Below are 14,396 nucleotides of genomic sequence, written 5' to 3'. Positions count from 1 at the left end.
CTATGAAAACACATTATTTGATTTTCAAATATTTTATGCCATACTTGCATTTTAAATAATTTTTATACACTTCAATTATAACAATTAAATTAATAAATTAATTAACACACAAAAGCATAAGAAAGAATTTCCCTAATTATTTTAAACCTTTGAGAGATCAAAAGCTTAGCCCTCAAACGTACACACTTTCAAAGCTTTCACAAAGCTTGAATGGTGCCAAATATGTTCACTTTACATTAAATCACAATATAAGTCATCAGTATCCTTTTTTTGTATAACTTTCAGTATTTATCTCCACATTTCAATACTTTCACAATTCAATCTTTTTATATATAAAGGTATAGGGTTCATTAGCTTACTCTAACTCCCATAAACCTCATCGAACTCCCAACTAGTTATTAATGGCTTCACATTATACCAACTACCTCATTGATGGTAAAATTTCATGTATTTATGACTTCCAATTACCAAAAATGCATAGAGTTATAAATGTTAGATTTAAATAACCTAAATAACTCTCATTAACTATATTTAAATCAATGGGGTTGGACTCATAACCAAAACACTCTCGATGCTTTAATCCTTCAAACCCTAACAAAGCTCTCGCGTTTCTCTTTGTTTTTCTCTTATCTTTCTTCTGTTTTCAAACTCTGATGCAGACTTATTTCTGTAAAATTTCACTCGTGCACTATAGGCGCTTGTACCAACATCACAGCATATGGTATAGATAAGGGACTCTTACCTTTTGATGGCTTGTGCACTGCAGTGTGTGGCACAATATCATTTCCCTTTGTTTTTCTCACTTTTTGACACTCGGATGGCCTGACTTCACTCTAACTCAATTCTAAGGCTGAAATCACAACTCATAACACTAATTAGCTCTCTATAACCACACATCACATTGATTTATTTAATTAACTTCATTTACTCAGTTAATTAGGAATTAAATTCTCTAGGATATTATATAAGTAAGCCCAATAAGTAGAGATCTAACCTATAACCCTGTATCAATCGGTTGTTCCCTATTTCTTAACTGGTCAAGTCAAAAATAATGAGAGATTAATTAAATAATTTAATTATTAAGACAGTTATTAATATAATTCATATAATGCAATCAGTCAATAACCGATATATACGTTTATTTTCCATTCTCTTTACTATCTTTTCACTCTCCAAAAAATTTAGAGAGGCATACTAGATTACGTGTCTACCTACATTTAAAATAATCAGAGTCATAAGTCATGAACTTTACCCATGTTAACTTATTATCTTATTTAAATTATATATATGGAGATACTGGATACAACAGTTATGGCTTTCAGCCGGGCAGCGTCAGAGTTTTTAGGTTCCTGACACTGAAAATGACATTAATTCCAGCAGGGCAACGTGAAGATAATGAAGTGCGATTGAGAGATAGAAGATAAGTAGAGAAGCTACCAGTAGCTCTGAGGCCCAGTGTCGTAGATGCTTCCTTAATTAAAAACAGCCCTGTAACCCAACTGGGCCACATCCCGTGGCTGTGTGAAGGGCAAGGTTGGTATTGAGATGATGGAGTCTTGATGCCTAATTCATCTCTCATCACTCGCCAGTCACCGCCTTGCCTTCCAAGACAATACTCGTAGAAAGCAAAGCTCCTCGCTCTTTGTTACGTTGCAAATGGTGAATAACTCCCTGAAATTCCCAAGCTACACAGTGCATTCTCGAATCTCCGAATTGGATAATTTAAAAGGATTTATGTTGCTTTCCTCAAACTCTCAGGAACTCCATTTCAAGGAGCTCCTCCGTACATTCACACACTTTGCCCGGTTAATCAATTCGGGTAAACATTGTACCATCAACATGAACATCTGTCCGTGCTTTTTGCCTTCTAACTTTACGGAGTACTAATGCAAAACACCCAAAGAGTTTGCCACAATCTAGCTCTAAGCCTGATTATATTCCAACAGATATATGATCGCTTTGTTTTTATATATAAGATGAAATAATTATGTCGCACAATTTTAAAATTTTGATTAACTGTAATAATTGTGTTTGAAAATTTAAAAAAAAAAAAACTGTACTAACATACTAACCTTGTTAATCAAAATAAGAATGCATTCGTTATTTATCTCATGAATGAAAATGATGGACTTTATGAGGAGTACTTTAGAATAACTGTATTAAAATATGTAATACGTGATTTTGTTTATAAAAAAACAAAAAGTACAACATTTTAATTCTTTTTGTAATAATTGATAAATTGCAAAATAATTATAAGAAAACTTTTTAAGGGGAAATGAATCAAATGAATAAAGTCAGATAATTGAGTACTCCTTTGTCAACGGCATTTTTCGGGATCAACGTATTAATTACTCTTAATTAACATTTTACCTGAAACACAACACACTAAAATTATGCCTTGTGATTATAAACGGAGGAAAGTAATGTTTTTATTTTCTCCCCGTGGTATCTTTTGTATATACGGATATTGTCGATTGATTGTAGTGGAAACTGGAGAGAGTGGATGAGAGGAAGAATTAATTAAAATCAAGTTAATTTAAACGAGATATTTGAAAGAACGTGACCTCATTAATTACGTCCTTGTTTTGTATGAATTAAAATTATTCCCTCTGATCATATTTACAAGGGAGGGATAAAAAGATTTAAAGAACGAGATAATTCAATGAACGAATTCCAAATAACTGAAGGCGCATGCTGTAACCCGAGGGATGTAGATCAGAGAATACAGTCCCACTATTAAACAAGAATTAATAATAATAATGAAATGAGTTGTGTGGAGGGGTGGAATTAAAGCTTCAGCCGTGAAGGGCATTAATTTTCAGGCGCCCCACTATTATAGTCTTCGCCGCCGTCTAACTCTGGCAGCTAAAATTTTGTATTCAACACCCCAGATTCGAGAAGGGGACGTAAACGAATAGCAGTAATTACCAATTACCACCTCCTCCTCATTTTGCAAGAGCATCGTCATGTTAAGAGCACCAGTAGTCGTATTTTATGAAATGGATTTTGAATTGCACGCGGCACATGCACGGGGGACAGCACAGAGCTTCAAGTTGGCAGCTCTCAACTCTCAATACGTTGACCTTGCATCTTCCTTCTCTCCAATTACGTCTAAACCCTCCAGTAGATTCCCTTGGATTTCGTCTAATTTTATATTTGTAATTAATTACACTAATTAGAGAGATGAATCAATCCAGTATCTGTTAGTTACTCCTTCATAATCAAGAGCTAGCCAGCTACTGATAGCAGGCTATCGTCCAGTGTAGGTCCGTAGCCAGCAAGAAAATTCTGAGGATGCATCTCCGTACGCACATCCGGCACGTGTAACTTAAATTATATGCTCCCCCTTCAAACTCACAGGCAATAGATAGTCATACTGTGTGTTATTGAAACCTAATTAAGATTTGGCTTGTCCGAGAGTGAACTTGATTTTGTAGCAGCTAAGAATGCAGCGCCACGTGGCAATAGGGCGAGAGAGTGTCAAGTGTTAAGCAAATTAAAATTAAAGAAGAAGAGAGAAGATGGGGGAGGTTGTTAGGAGAGAAGAAAAAATTATTAATGGCAAAGGGCATGGTGGCAGATGCACATTGAAGGAGTGCAATAAAAGGTGGGTGTTTCAGTTAGGTGGGTCTCCGTCTTTGCAATGCTTTGAAGCCAGGATAAAATCCACCCTCTTCCACGATTCCTTATTTTCATTTCATCCAACTTGCGTCACTCCGACACACAAATGTTTGAATTAATAATATACATCGCCCTCAAATACATGAATCAAATGCTGGCAATCATGATCTGGATGGCGCCTCTGAGCCCATGCTTAATTAGCCTCACCCACCTCCCCTTCCTCTCCATTTAATATTTCACCAGAGCCCCGACTCCATTTCTGACTTTCTCTTTCTTGTTCGTCTAATGCCTACCACAGTCAGATTTACTCTGCTCTTTGCCTAGCCACTAATGGTTTCCGGGTTTTGACTTGTTTTAAAGACAATACCCGGCTTCTTTCTCGGCACTGAAAGAGATATGGGTACTCCTGGGAGGAGGATCAGATGTTCCGATCGTCGTCTTCTTGTCGTGGCTTTGTTTTTCGCGGTTCTTCTACGCAGCGCTTCCGCCACCCTAAACTACACCAGGTACAGGCCTGTCAGCAGCCTCAGGCTGGAGAGGATTCAAAGGCACTTGCGCACCATTAACAAGCCTCCTGTCCTGACCATAGAGGTAATAACCTTTTTTTTTTTTTCCTACCGCTTTCATTTCTTCCTTTGATCTTATGAACGAGGTTGATAATTCCAGAGCCCAGACGGGGATGTCATCGACTGCGTTCACAAGATAGAACAACCAGCTCTAGATCATCCGCTCCTGAAGGACCACAAGATCCAGGTGCAACTATTTATCATTCTTCTCCATTTTACTCTCTGATGCCGTTGGACAATTAGAAGAGAAGTATAACAGAAAAGAATAATAAGTGAATAGAGATGCATTGTATGGAGTGTAACAGAGGGCGCCGACAGGGATGCCGAGGGGAAAGAAGAAAGAGGAGGCGGAGGGAGAAAGATCAGAAGGAGCAGAAGAGATGATAACGCAAATGTGGCATCGGAATGGGACGCGGTGCCCCAAGGGGACGATTCCCATAAGGAGGAGCACGGTGCAGGACGTGTTGAGAGCTAAGTCCTTGTTCCATTTTGGCAAGAAACATCCCCGCCGCTTTCCCAATCCTCTCTCCCGCCGCACCGACGCTCCCGATGTCGTCTCCGGCAACGGCCACGAGGTCCTTTTGCTTGCTTCTCTTTCCTTAATTTCAACCTCATTAATTACATATCATAACATCGTTTTTAGGCAACGAGAAGTTAACAATAAGTAATGAGGATACTATTAGCATTAGCTACAATGCACCTAGGTCTAGGTGAAAATACAAGATGGAGTGGGATTAAGGAAATGAAGATGGGTTTTTGGGTGCAGCACGCGATAGCGTACACGGGAACAACGGAGGAGGTGTACGGGGCGAGGGCGACAATAAACGTGTGGGACCCATCGATCCAGGTGGTGAACGAGTTCAGCCTCTCCCAGATCTGGATCCTCTCCGGATCCTTCGACGGCACCGACCTCAACAGCATCGAAGCTGGATGGCAGGTTTTTACTCTTCCTTCCTCCTTTTTAGCTTCCTGAGATCCTTCGGCTTCATTTTCTATTATGACGCTTTGATTATTGCACTAGACAGGTCAGTCCGGAGCTTTATGGTGACAGCAGACCCCGATTATTCACTTATTGGACGGTCAGACCTCTCTCGCTAGCTCTCATGTTTCCCTATACATTACTATATAGTAATCAGAATTCAAACGCGGCTGCCTAAATATCTGGTTATATTGCAGAGTGACTCATATCAAGCAACCGGATGCTATAACCTCTTGTGTGCCGGTTTTGTCCAGACCAATAGCAGGGTAGCCATCGGAGCTGCCATTTCTCCCGTGTCTTCCTACGCTTCCAACCAGTACGACATTACAATCCTCATTTGGAAGGTCTCATTACTAGCTATATCATCATCATCATCACCATCAGTTGATAACTTTATATTGATTGTTATTGGTTGTACAAACCCAGAAACCTTGATACATGACATGAGAGATTGTTGTGATATAGGACCCGAAAGTGGGGAATTGGTGGATGAGTTTCGGGGACAACACGTTGGTAGGGTATTGGCCGGCAGAGCTATTCACACACCTAGCAGACCACGCCACGATGGTGGAATGGGGCGGGGAGGTGGTGAACACACGAGCCAACGGGCAGCACACGTCCACGCAGATGGGGTCCGGCCACTTTCCCGACGACGGCTTCGGAAAGGCCAGCTACTTTCGGAACCTTGAGATAGTGGACACCGATAACAGTCTCAGCGGCGTCCAAAACATCCAAACTTTAGCCGAGAACACTAACTGCTACGATATCAAGAGCTCGTACAGCACCGACTGGGGTACTTACTTCTACTACGGCGGCCCCGGCCGCAATCCCCTTTGCCCTTGATCCTCCACATGTATCTCCCTCTCCCCTCAACTCTCTTCATCAATTGTACGTATTATTTCATCATACATTTCTCATTCTTGTTCGTTCCTGCCACTTCCGCCACGTCTTTTCTTGGCAATTTGTTCTCGATGGAAGGGATTGGAAAACTGCAATTTTTAACCTAGTCAATAACAAAAACATTGCATTATATTGTACACTCAGACTCCTGTGAAGCATTACCTTGTTTAAAAGCAAATCAATCAAGGTGAGGTGAGGTTTGGTGATACCATATGGCTGAATCCAAATGCAGCACAAGCATAATTAAATTTTTCCATTATGCATCTTAAACATCTTCGTCATCCACATCCTCATGAACGTGGCATTTAGCCAACTTTGTACTTCTGTGAATGATCCATGTGCGTCGGTTAATTCTATTATCGTTTTCTTCTAAAATAGAACGTCTGCGCAACAATAAAAACAGTTTTGTCTTCTCGTTGAAAGACGCAGGATGTTACAGACGTAGATTGGTTTCTTGCAGTACTCCTTTCTTTTTAAATTATAATATAGTGATTCTTTTATCTTAAATTATAAAATATTTTTAAAAAAAATTCAGTATTTCAAAATATAAAATATTTTAATAAAAATAAAATTTTATTAATGATACTTTTTCAATGTTATCCTCCTCATATTTTTTTCTTTTTAATATTATTTTATTAATGAAGTATTAAATGAAGGAAATTTTTAAAAATTTATATTCTATCTTAAAAAATAAGATTGTAAAATATATTTAATAAATTTTATTAATATATAAAATTTTATTTAAAAATATTTTATAATTTAAAATAGAGGTAGGGATTTTTTTTTATAAAAAAAAAAAAGCTTTAGAAGTTTTGATATATTTATATTCTTTCCAGCCTTAACAATTCAAAGGCGGCCATCCATTTAGGGCGCGCGTGGGAGATGAGATCACTACCCTCCCAGTGGGCTCCTTGCTCACTTGCCATCCCTGTACGCCACTAACGTTTGCTAAAAAAGAACCTTCGATGGTCCCTTTGATTACCGGTAGAAATGCACTAGGATAAGGTGGCTCCATGCTTTGTGCTGACGCATCAGGAACATAGCAAAGGGAAAATACGAGGCATGCGTAAAATACGACTAGGTTTTGTCTCCGAGTACCTCCCCATTGCACTCTCATTTAACAGATTTTTGGTTGTTAATTTTTTTTTTAACTTCTTTTGTTTCTGTGTTATTATTTTCAAACTCAACTGCCCATGCGAGTGCAGGAGGAAGGCATCGAGAATGAAACCCAGTCCTACAATACCAGAATTTTCCTGGCGGAGGAGGCAAATTCTTTTTCACATGCTGGTGCTATTACTGCTAAGAACGTATGAAAATCCCAACCCCGTTCATCGCCACCTCATCAGTATTGATTCCTGACATCATCAATATATCCCATGTACGTAGTTTGTTTTTGTTCCTATAGTATTTAGCATCTGGGTTGGAAAGACCATGCGGCAAGTAAAACAATACCCTACCTAGTTCAAGCGTACCCTGCCGAATGCCCATAAAACGAATCATTTTTGGACTGTCAAGCAAGCGCCAAACTGGTCACGTGCCATATATAATATGTATGTCCCACAATTATTATATACTGTGACTGGGTGGACAACATACTGGGACCATGAGACGAAGTCTGGTCCTTCACTATGATGGCATGTACTTCTCACGATAAGCTATGCACATACAACATCATTCACAAGCAAAACTGGGAAGGACTCCCCAATAAACTCAATCTTTCTTGGATTTGATCTGGATCCCGAGGAGGACAAGTCCCACTGAAGTAAATGCAGACAAGAACGTTGACGAGTAGAAAAGAGCAAGCACTGCCCCCCTCAAAGACTGCAACCGAAGATGACGATACTTTGGAGTCAGAAGGTTTAACTTTTAAGTAGTAAATAAGAGAAATTTCAATCGGATGTTCTTTTAAAGCACCTTAGCTAGCAGCAAAGCATTCTCATTTGCATACTGCAAAGAACTCTCAGGAATGCTTTGAATTCCCTGGGCTATTTCCCATGAAAGAACCCTTCATTTAAATTTTGTCAGTAATATAATAATTAGGGGGGTGGGGAAATTAACTTTCCCGTTCTTGGACTGTCATATGAATCAAAATGAAAAGAAAGCGCATGGGAAACTTACCCAAAAACAAAACCAATTGCCGCTCCAATATTGGCTTTATTTGGTGTTAATTCAACCTGCAATTCTCCAAACTGCAGTTCGCAGCAGCATTACTAATTTATTTGCAGCTTTATGGTGAAGATTCCTCATAAATTACAGGCAACTTTCCATAAGCAGAGACAAACACTAATCACTAACCTTCAGCATTCTAGCTTGCTCCTTCGGTGGTTCACCTGTTATTGCAGATGTGGAAGTGTCACATAGATTCCTCCCAGCTGTAATCATCGCTCTTGCAATCTATTATGGTCAGACATTGCATGATATAACTGTCACTTAGAAGCAGATTACTACTTCAAGTATTGAAACATGCCTTATGTGTATTAATCCAATAAGCGGGGAAGGAAGACCACAGATTTAAATACGTCATCTCATTTGATCATGCTGATGAATACTGAGAGAAGATTGACTTGTGTAAGACAAGCAATTGATCGATTATGAAATCAATATTTTTTCTACACATTATTTGTAGCCAAAATTTTAACGAGCCTGCCGCATGCAATAAATAACGCACAGCACACACTTCATTTAGTCACTGGACACACTTAGAGAGTTATCAGATGACGAGTCATAGTTATTACTGTGAAAGGAATCAATTATAATTGCCTCCATGAACCAGATAACATAAATAAATAAATAAAAAAAAAAAAAGACAGCAATCCACATTAGGCGGTGTAATGTGTAAATACCTTTTCTGGCTCACCTTGGCCATATTTTCCCATAGACTGAAACCTTCTTCCAGCAGACAACAATCGCTTGCCAAGTGCTGAGCAGCAAACCAATAAGATATTCAAATCAAATTCATTTATTTTGGGGGGAGGGGGCTGGTAGGACAAGCCTCGATGGATGTATGAACATGGACTGCATGGTTCAGTGGCTTACCTGATCTGGTCTTGCCTGTCAAAGTGTCCGCCAACAAAGGTAGCTTGCTAACCAAGGAGTGGGAATTTGATGTGTCAGCAAGTTCCCATGCCCGAGAAAGGTTAAGTAATATCTCTCCAAGCTCTTGGCCACACTGTGAAATTATGTTCCCATAAAACAAATTGTTTCCAAATAGCTCAAAGAAATTCCCAGTTACCAAAAACAGAAAAGGCACTGGAACACATACAAGATAGCAATGTCTAAAATGTAATTCGGAAATGAAAAATGCATTAAGGACAGAAGGAATCACTTTATCGCTTGAAAGCGCCAATTCATTCAGGGATGTCTCACATCAGCATCACCATGTGTGTATTTACGGCTATGAATGTAAGAAAGATGAGCCACTGCGTTCGTGAGCTACTATATTCCGTTGAAGAGACATTTTTTATTACACCCACCAGAAAGAGATAAATGATAATTCAAAGTAAACCAGTTTCATTCATACAGAAAACAATCAGAAAGTGGACAAAGAAAGGCTTTCCAACTGGGGAAAAGCTGGTAATTATGGCAATTACAATTATTACTAACCTCATCCATGATAGGTCCGTTCGAAAGGTCAAAAGCGGCATCGTTGAGCTTCACAAATCACAACATGGACACTTCTGTTATACATAATCGAAAAGGTATGAAGTTAAAGAGATAAAAATACATAAGCTCTTTACATCTAATCGAAGATCGCGTGGAAGCTGAGCAAAATAATCCGAAGAAAGATCGAAACTGTCCTGCAGCGGAAACACGTAAGAATGGCAAAAGTAGAGCACGAGATCAACAATTGAAGTAGAAAACCCGACATAAAATAAAACCATAAATTGGGATGGCAAGTTTGGAAGAGATAAAAGCTTACAGCGATTTCTTGGAGGAGAGATTGAGGGTCAGGTCCTAAGGATTTGGGAGTATCGGACTCAGATAGAGCAAAACGGATGACGAAGGATTTGGAGAGGAAGGGGCTGATGCCGGGTGTGAAAGTAGGCGAGGGAAAGGAAGAGATACGTCGAGAAAGGCGGCGAGGAAGGGGGGCAAGAGGGGAGCACAATTTGGATAGGGGCGGAAGGAAAGGAAGCGAAGCCATTATATCCTTGTCGTGTCACCAAGGAAGCCAGTTCAGATGAGTGACGGCCACTGAAATTCCGCCGATCATAGATATTGGGCTTTAAATAATAACGAACCAATGAGCCGACGGCATACTTCATATAAATTTTATGGCATGTTATTAGTCTTAATTTATTAAATAAAGCAATTCTGAAAATCTAGATTAAGAAACCTTAAACCAATATGTAATTGTTCCAATTTAGTTCTTATAACCCCAAAATGCCATTAAATTTATTTTACAAACTTAAAATGCCACAACATTTTTACATGTTATATAGACTGCGATAAAAAATAACTCCTCGCACGATGCATTGATATCAAGTAAATAGTAAGTTAAAATAATTTAAAGATTTGCAATTTCTTTTTTAATGTTTTTTGAAGAATACTTAACGCCTGTTTTCCCCTTTTCCCGGTCAAAAATAAAACAAAGCATCAACTGCGTGAGCTGTGGTGAGTGTTCAAACTGCCCAGCCTCAGAAGGGCCACACAGCCCACAGCACTAAAAATCTCCCTCAAATATATTCCATTTCTACTGCGTGAGCTGTGTGACTGTTCAAACTGCCTTAGAATGAGAATTGAGAACCAAAGACAGCGCCATCAGATGTAACTGAAAGTTGAATGAGTGCATTACTTATCAGACATGTCTCAACGGTGATATCGTGATCGCATCCCTGACCTTGGCTCAGGAAAACTGCTTTAGCTATAGTTTTTGACAGTGATGACAATTGACAAAGCTTGTTAGTAGGATTCTACACGATATTGTCCAATTAATGGGGGGCTCAATCAACATATAGAAGCTTGATGTTTGGCATTCTTCTCAGCTTTTGCCCTTCGCAACTTTTCTTCGCTCGATTTGACCGGTTAGTGGGCACTGCATCTCTGTCCAACTTATTGGCACCATGGTCGCACCTAAACCACAAATTACATGAGTTGAAGCCTGTGGGTACATGACGCATGAAATAATTTCTGAACTAGGAAAAAAATTATCAGTCCGTATGCCACCCCATATAAATTTGATTAAACGCGCCATTACAATAATACCAGAAATATTGCACCGCGTAATAAACAAGCATTCACCCAGTCCACTAACTATAGGTTAGCGACAGTATATTAGCAACAAGTAAAACAAGTTCTGCAGGTGTAACTCTCAAAATCCCGAGTAAAACCTCACCAGCAGTGCTTTCTGCAGAGATAACACCAAGTTCATTCTTTGCCGTTGACAGATAGTAGGCTCGTGCATCTCCAAGAGAAAGCTAGTAAACAATATATGTGATGAGAGAAGCATCCAAATAGCAGCTGGTTAATTTAAAAATTACATGTAAAGTTGATTTTTTTGTCGTGAAGAACTAATACCACAAGAGCTCTAACAATGTCGCCAGGATGGAAAGATAGGTGCATATCAACTTTATCAATCTCAGTTGCTCTTACATCTTGCTGCCTATCAAAATAAGAAACATATACACAGGCACATTGTCAAAAATGAACATACTTTATCTAACCATATAAGTAAAACATCAGAGTTTCCCCAGACCAGCCAACATAGGAAGTGCGATCAAGATAACCAACCAACCACAAATGAAGTAAATTTAATAATAAAAACAGAAATTATTCAAATTTCTCCTATTTTGCCCATTAATTGCTTGGATTTCTCAAAAATTCTATAACTACAAGGTCGGATGATTTTGGTTGAATACCAAGCATATTTCCAGCAACAAAGCAGTGAAACAGTTTAAAATGACAGCTTTGCCAAGTTCATAAAAGATGCATACGATATCGACTGACACGTGATTTAGCCACATAAAAACAAGGTCCACCAATTTCTTTAGCCAACCAATGCCAGTAAGACAACAGATATACAACTGGGGTTTACAGGGGGGAGGCAGCCCTTCAGGATTCTATAACAACAAAGATGTGTGCAAGCAGCAAGTGTAAAATTATAAAAATAATTTTTTCACAGGAAAGTTTCTGAACATAATGGGATATATCTTGTGTATGCAAGCTTGTATAAGATATACTTAAAAATAAGGTTGAAAAATATAACTGCATAACAACAGCCACGTGCTGTTTTTTCCAAGCAATATATTTTAGAGTTCCAATTAGGCTAGTTTCATTGCTGGAACACATTAGTAATCTGACAAACATTTCAGAATTTTTCTGTATTTTTTGCCAGATTCACCAGCATATGCTGTAAATATTGATGTCTGAAATGTTAGGGCATCTACGGCTCGAGCAAGTACACTTCTGTAAATATATACTTTATACCATCCAGCGTATATAATTATGCCAGTAAATTCACTTGAGTAAAAGTATAGCATAGACATACCTAATTATCCCAGTAAATTTTTCTCGAACTGACTTATGGCCAACACACATAATATCAGCAGAAGCTGACCTAGACATCACCTTGGTGACCTATCATGATCCAATAAATGTGTGATTGTTTAAACCAAAAAAAAAAAAATCATATACTAGAGAACGAGGGAGGGAGATGCTCATTTTCCAAGCAGAATGGTAGAAAGTGACCCCCCATCAAAGGTTAAAAAAATTAATATGGTGCATGATATTTTCAGATGATCTAGCTCAAAAATACTAGAAACGTCAAGAACAAAGCTTTCAGAACTAAAACATGTATTCTTCCAGGCAAAATCAACTAACTAGAAATATATAACAAAATAAAAATTCCAACCCCTCTAATGTAATAAAAAGAAGCTGTATCTGTAGTTTATCGCGAGTGATACAAATCTATGTAGAGTTCCTAGATCGGTAAAAACTTGGTATTTAATTTTATATACTGGATGTACTCTTTAGTACTATGAAGAGGAGTAAAAGAAAACTAAAAACAACGAAATTGTTGCACAAGGCCTCTGGTTAACAACATATCAAAGGCTTGATTATTGACAGTAAGTTGTGTGATTCATATAGGGTACCCGCCGAGTGGGATAAGTAAGGCTTCTTGTTGTGATGTACTTTTTTTATTTTTCTAATCAAATTGGGACGTGTATTTTGTTCGCAAAACACTTTCGTTGGCCCTAACTCTTACTAACTCTAATTTATTTTTAAATTCAAAATCCACTTTTACCAACTTGATTGCGATAATATGTAAGTTTAACTGCCTTAAATTTTCTCATTCCTCATGGTGGTTAAGAGAGAACAAGAAGTAGACAAGCTAATAAAAAAGGATAAGGGTTGAGAGAAATAATTTTTTTCATATAGAGATGAGGAATGGAAATTCAGACAAGGACTTTAAGAAAGAAGAACGGGTATGTTGTAAGTGAAAGTATCGTGAATGGGATGAGTGAGAAAGTACTCGTGCGATGACAACAGAACCAGGCTGTGGCACAGGTCCGTGGGCTTTGTGACCAGTTACTTCAACAGTAGGTATCTGCATGGCAACAAGAGCAGAAAGGTGAATGGACAAATGGAGATAGAGATGAGCAAAGAAGGGATTAATGGAGAGAGAAACCCCAGGGAGAATACAAAACCTGGTCAGTAGAAGCAGGAGGAGGGGACAAGATGCGGCGGAAACCAGTTAGAGAAGCATAGACGGTGTTGTTGTGAGGAGCGAGATATGAACCTTGACCGGGTTTCACTTCGGAGGCAATACCCAGCACTTCCCCCGGCGTCACCATCTCTTGTTTCTCTTCTTCCATTCCGAATCCCTAGCCCCTCCCTTCCAATTGTTTTTCTACTTTTGGACCGAATCTTTTAGCAAGGCCGTGCCAGCGTGAGCGCGGGGGCAATTCCCCTGGCCGTGTGATATCACGGACTCATACGAGTATTTTTTCTTTTTTTTAATACCATTAGTATTTGCGGAGTCTCAAATTATTTTTTTGCTTTTAGCAGAGATATTAATATAATTTATGTATCTACTTAATTTTCTAGAATATAAGATTTTTATTTGAATTTCAGAAATTTGAAATGTTAGAGAGGAATATGAGCATGGAGAATTTTTCAAAAAAAATCAAGTTCCTTTTTCTACATACATGTTATACTTGTAAAATATTATTAACAATGTTCATAATAATTATTATTGTTGGAAATGGTTTCCAAAATTTATTTTTTATTTATTTTCCTGACTTGTCTCTCGTTTCTTGATTCCCGTCTTCTAAAAAATCCAAAATCAAGACCATTTAAATATATTTAAAATAAATATGCCACCTGATAGA

General features: G+C 38.4%; 3 protein-coding genes across 3 annotated transcripts; 1 reads left to right on the top strand and 2 right to left on the bottom strand.

Annotated features, from left to right (window-relative positions):
- Window positions 1–3,695: 3,695 nt before the first annotated feature.
- LOC129307843 (uncharacterized) lies at window positions 3,696–6,203 on the top strand. The gene is made up of 7 exons (XM_054948770.1): window positions 3,696–4,212; window positions 4,288–4,374; window positions 4,493–4,762; window positions 4,954–5,124; window positions 5,213–5,266; window positions 5,364–5,510; window positions 5,632–6,203. Exons 1-7 carry the CDS (start codon window positions 4,018–4,020, stop codon window positions 6,007–6,009), a joined length of 1,302 nt encoding a protein of 433 aa, XP_054804745.1. The 5' UTR covers window positions 3,696–4,017; the 3' UTR covers window positions 6,010–6,203.
- A 1,380-nt stretch (window positions 6,204–7,583) lies between these two features.
- Window positions 7,584–11,000, bottom strand: LOC129317954 (uncharacterized). The gene is made up of 10 exons (XM_054962410.1): window positions 10,862–11,000; window positions 9,986–10,325; window positions 9,804–9,863; window positions 9,670–9,717; window positions 9,103–9,235; window positions 8,910–8,986; window positions 8,362–8,460; window positions 8,185–8,255; window positions 7,981–8,071; window positions 7,584–7,887 (listed from the first exon to the last, which is right to left on the bottom strand). The coding sequence occupies exons 2-10, from the start codon at window positions 10,208–10,210 to the stop codon at window positions 7,777–7,779; spliced, it is 915 nt and encodes a 304-aa protein (XP_054818385.1). The 5' UTR covers window positions 10,211–10,325; window positions 10,862–11,000; the 3' UTR covers window positions 7,584–7,776.
- LOC129317961 (uncharacterized) lies at window positions 10,835–13,964 on the bottom strand. Its single transcript, XM_054962419.1, has 6 exons — window positions 13,713–13,964; window positions 13,538–13,612; window positions 12,554–12,642; window positions 11,584–11,668; window positions 11,402–11,483; window positions 10,835–11,139 (listed from the first exon to the last, which is right to left on the bottom strand). The coding sequence occupies exons 1-6, from the start codon at window positions 13,878–13,880 to the stop codon at window positions 11,048–11,050; spliced, it is 591 nt and encodes a 196-aa protein (XP_054818394.1). The 5' UTR covers window positions 13,881–13,964; the 3' UTR covers window positions 10,835–11,047.
- Window positions 13,965–14,396: the final 432 nt, after the last annotated feature.

Source organism: Prosopis cineraria, unplaced genomic scaffold (assembly GCF_029017545.1).
Source record: "Prosopis cineraria cultivar Desert tree isolate PC_DT_omini unplaced genomic scaffold, ASM2901754v1 PC1, whole genome shotgun sequence".
NCBI lineage: Eukaryota > Viridiplantae > Streptophyta > Magnoliopsida > Fabales > Fabaceae > Prosopis > Prosopis cineraria.
The sequence above is the reverse complement of the archived record's forward strand: the minus strand, read 5'-3'. Positions and strand labels throughout refer to the sequence as shown.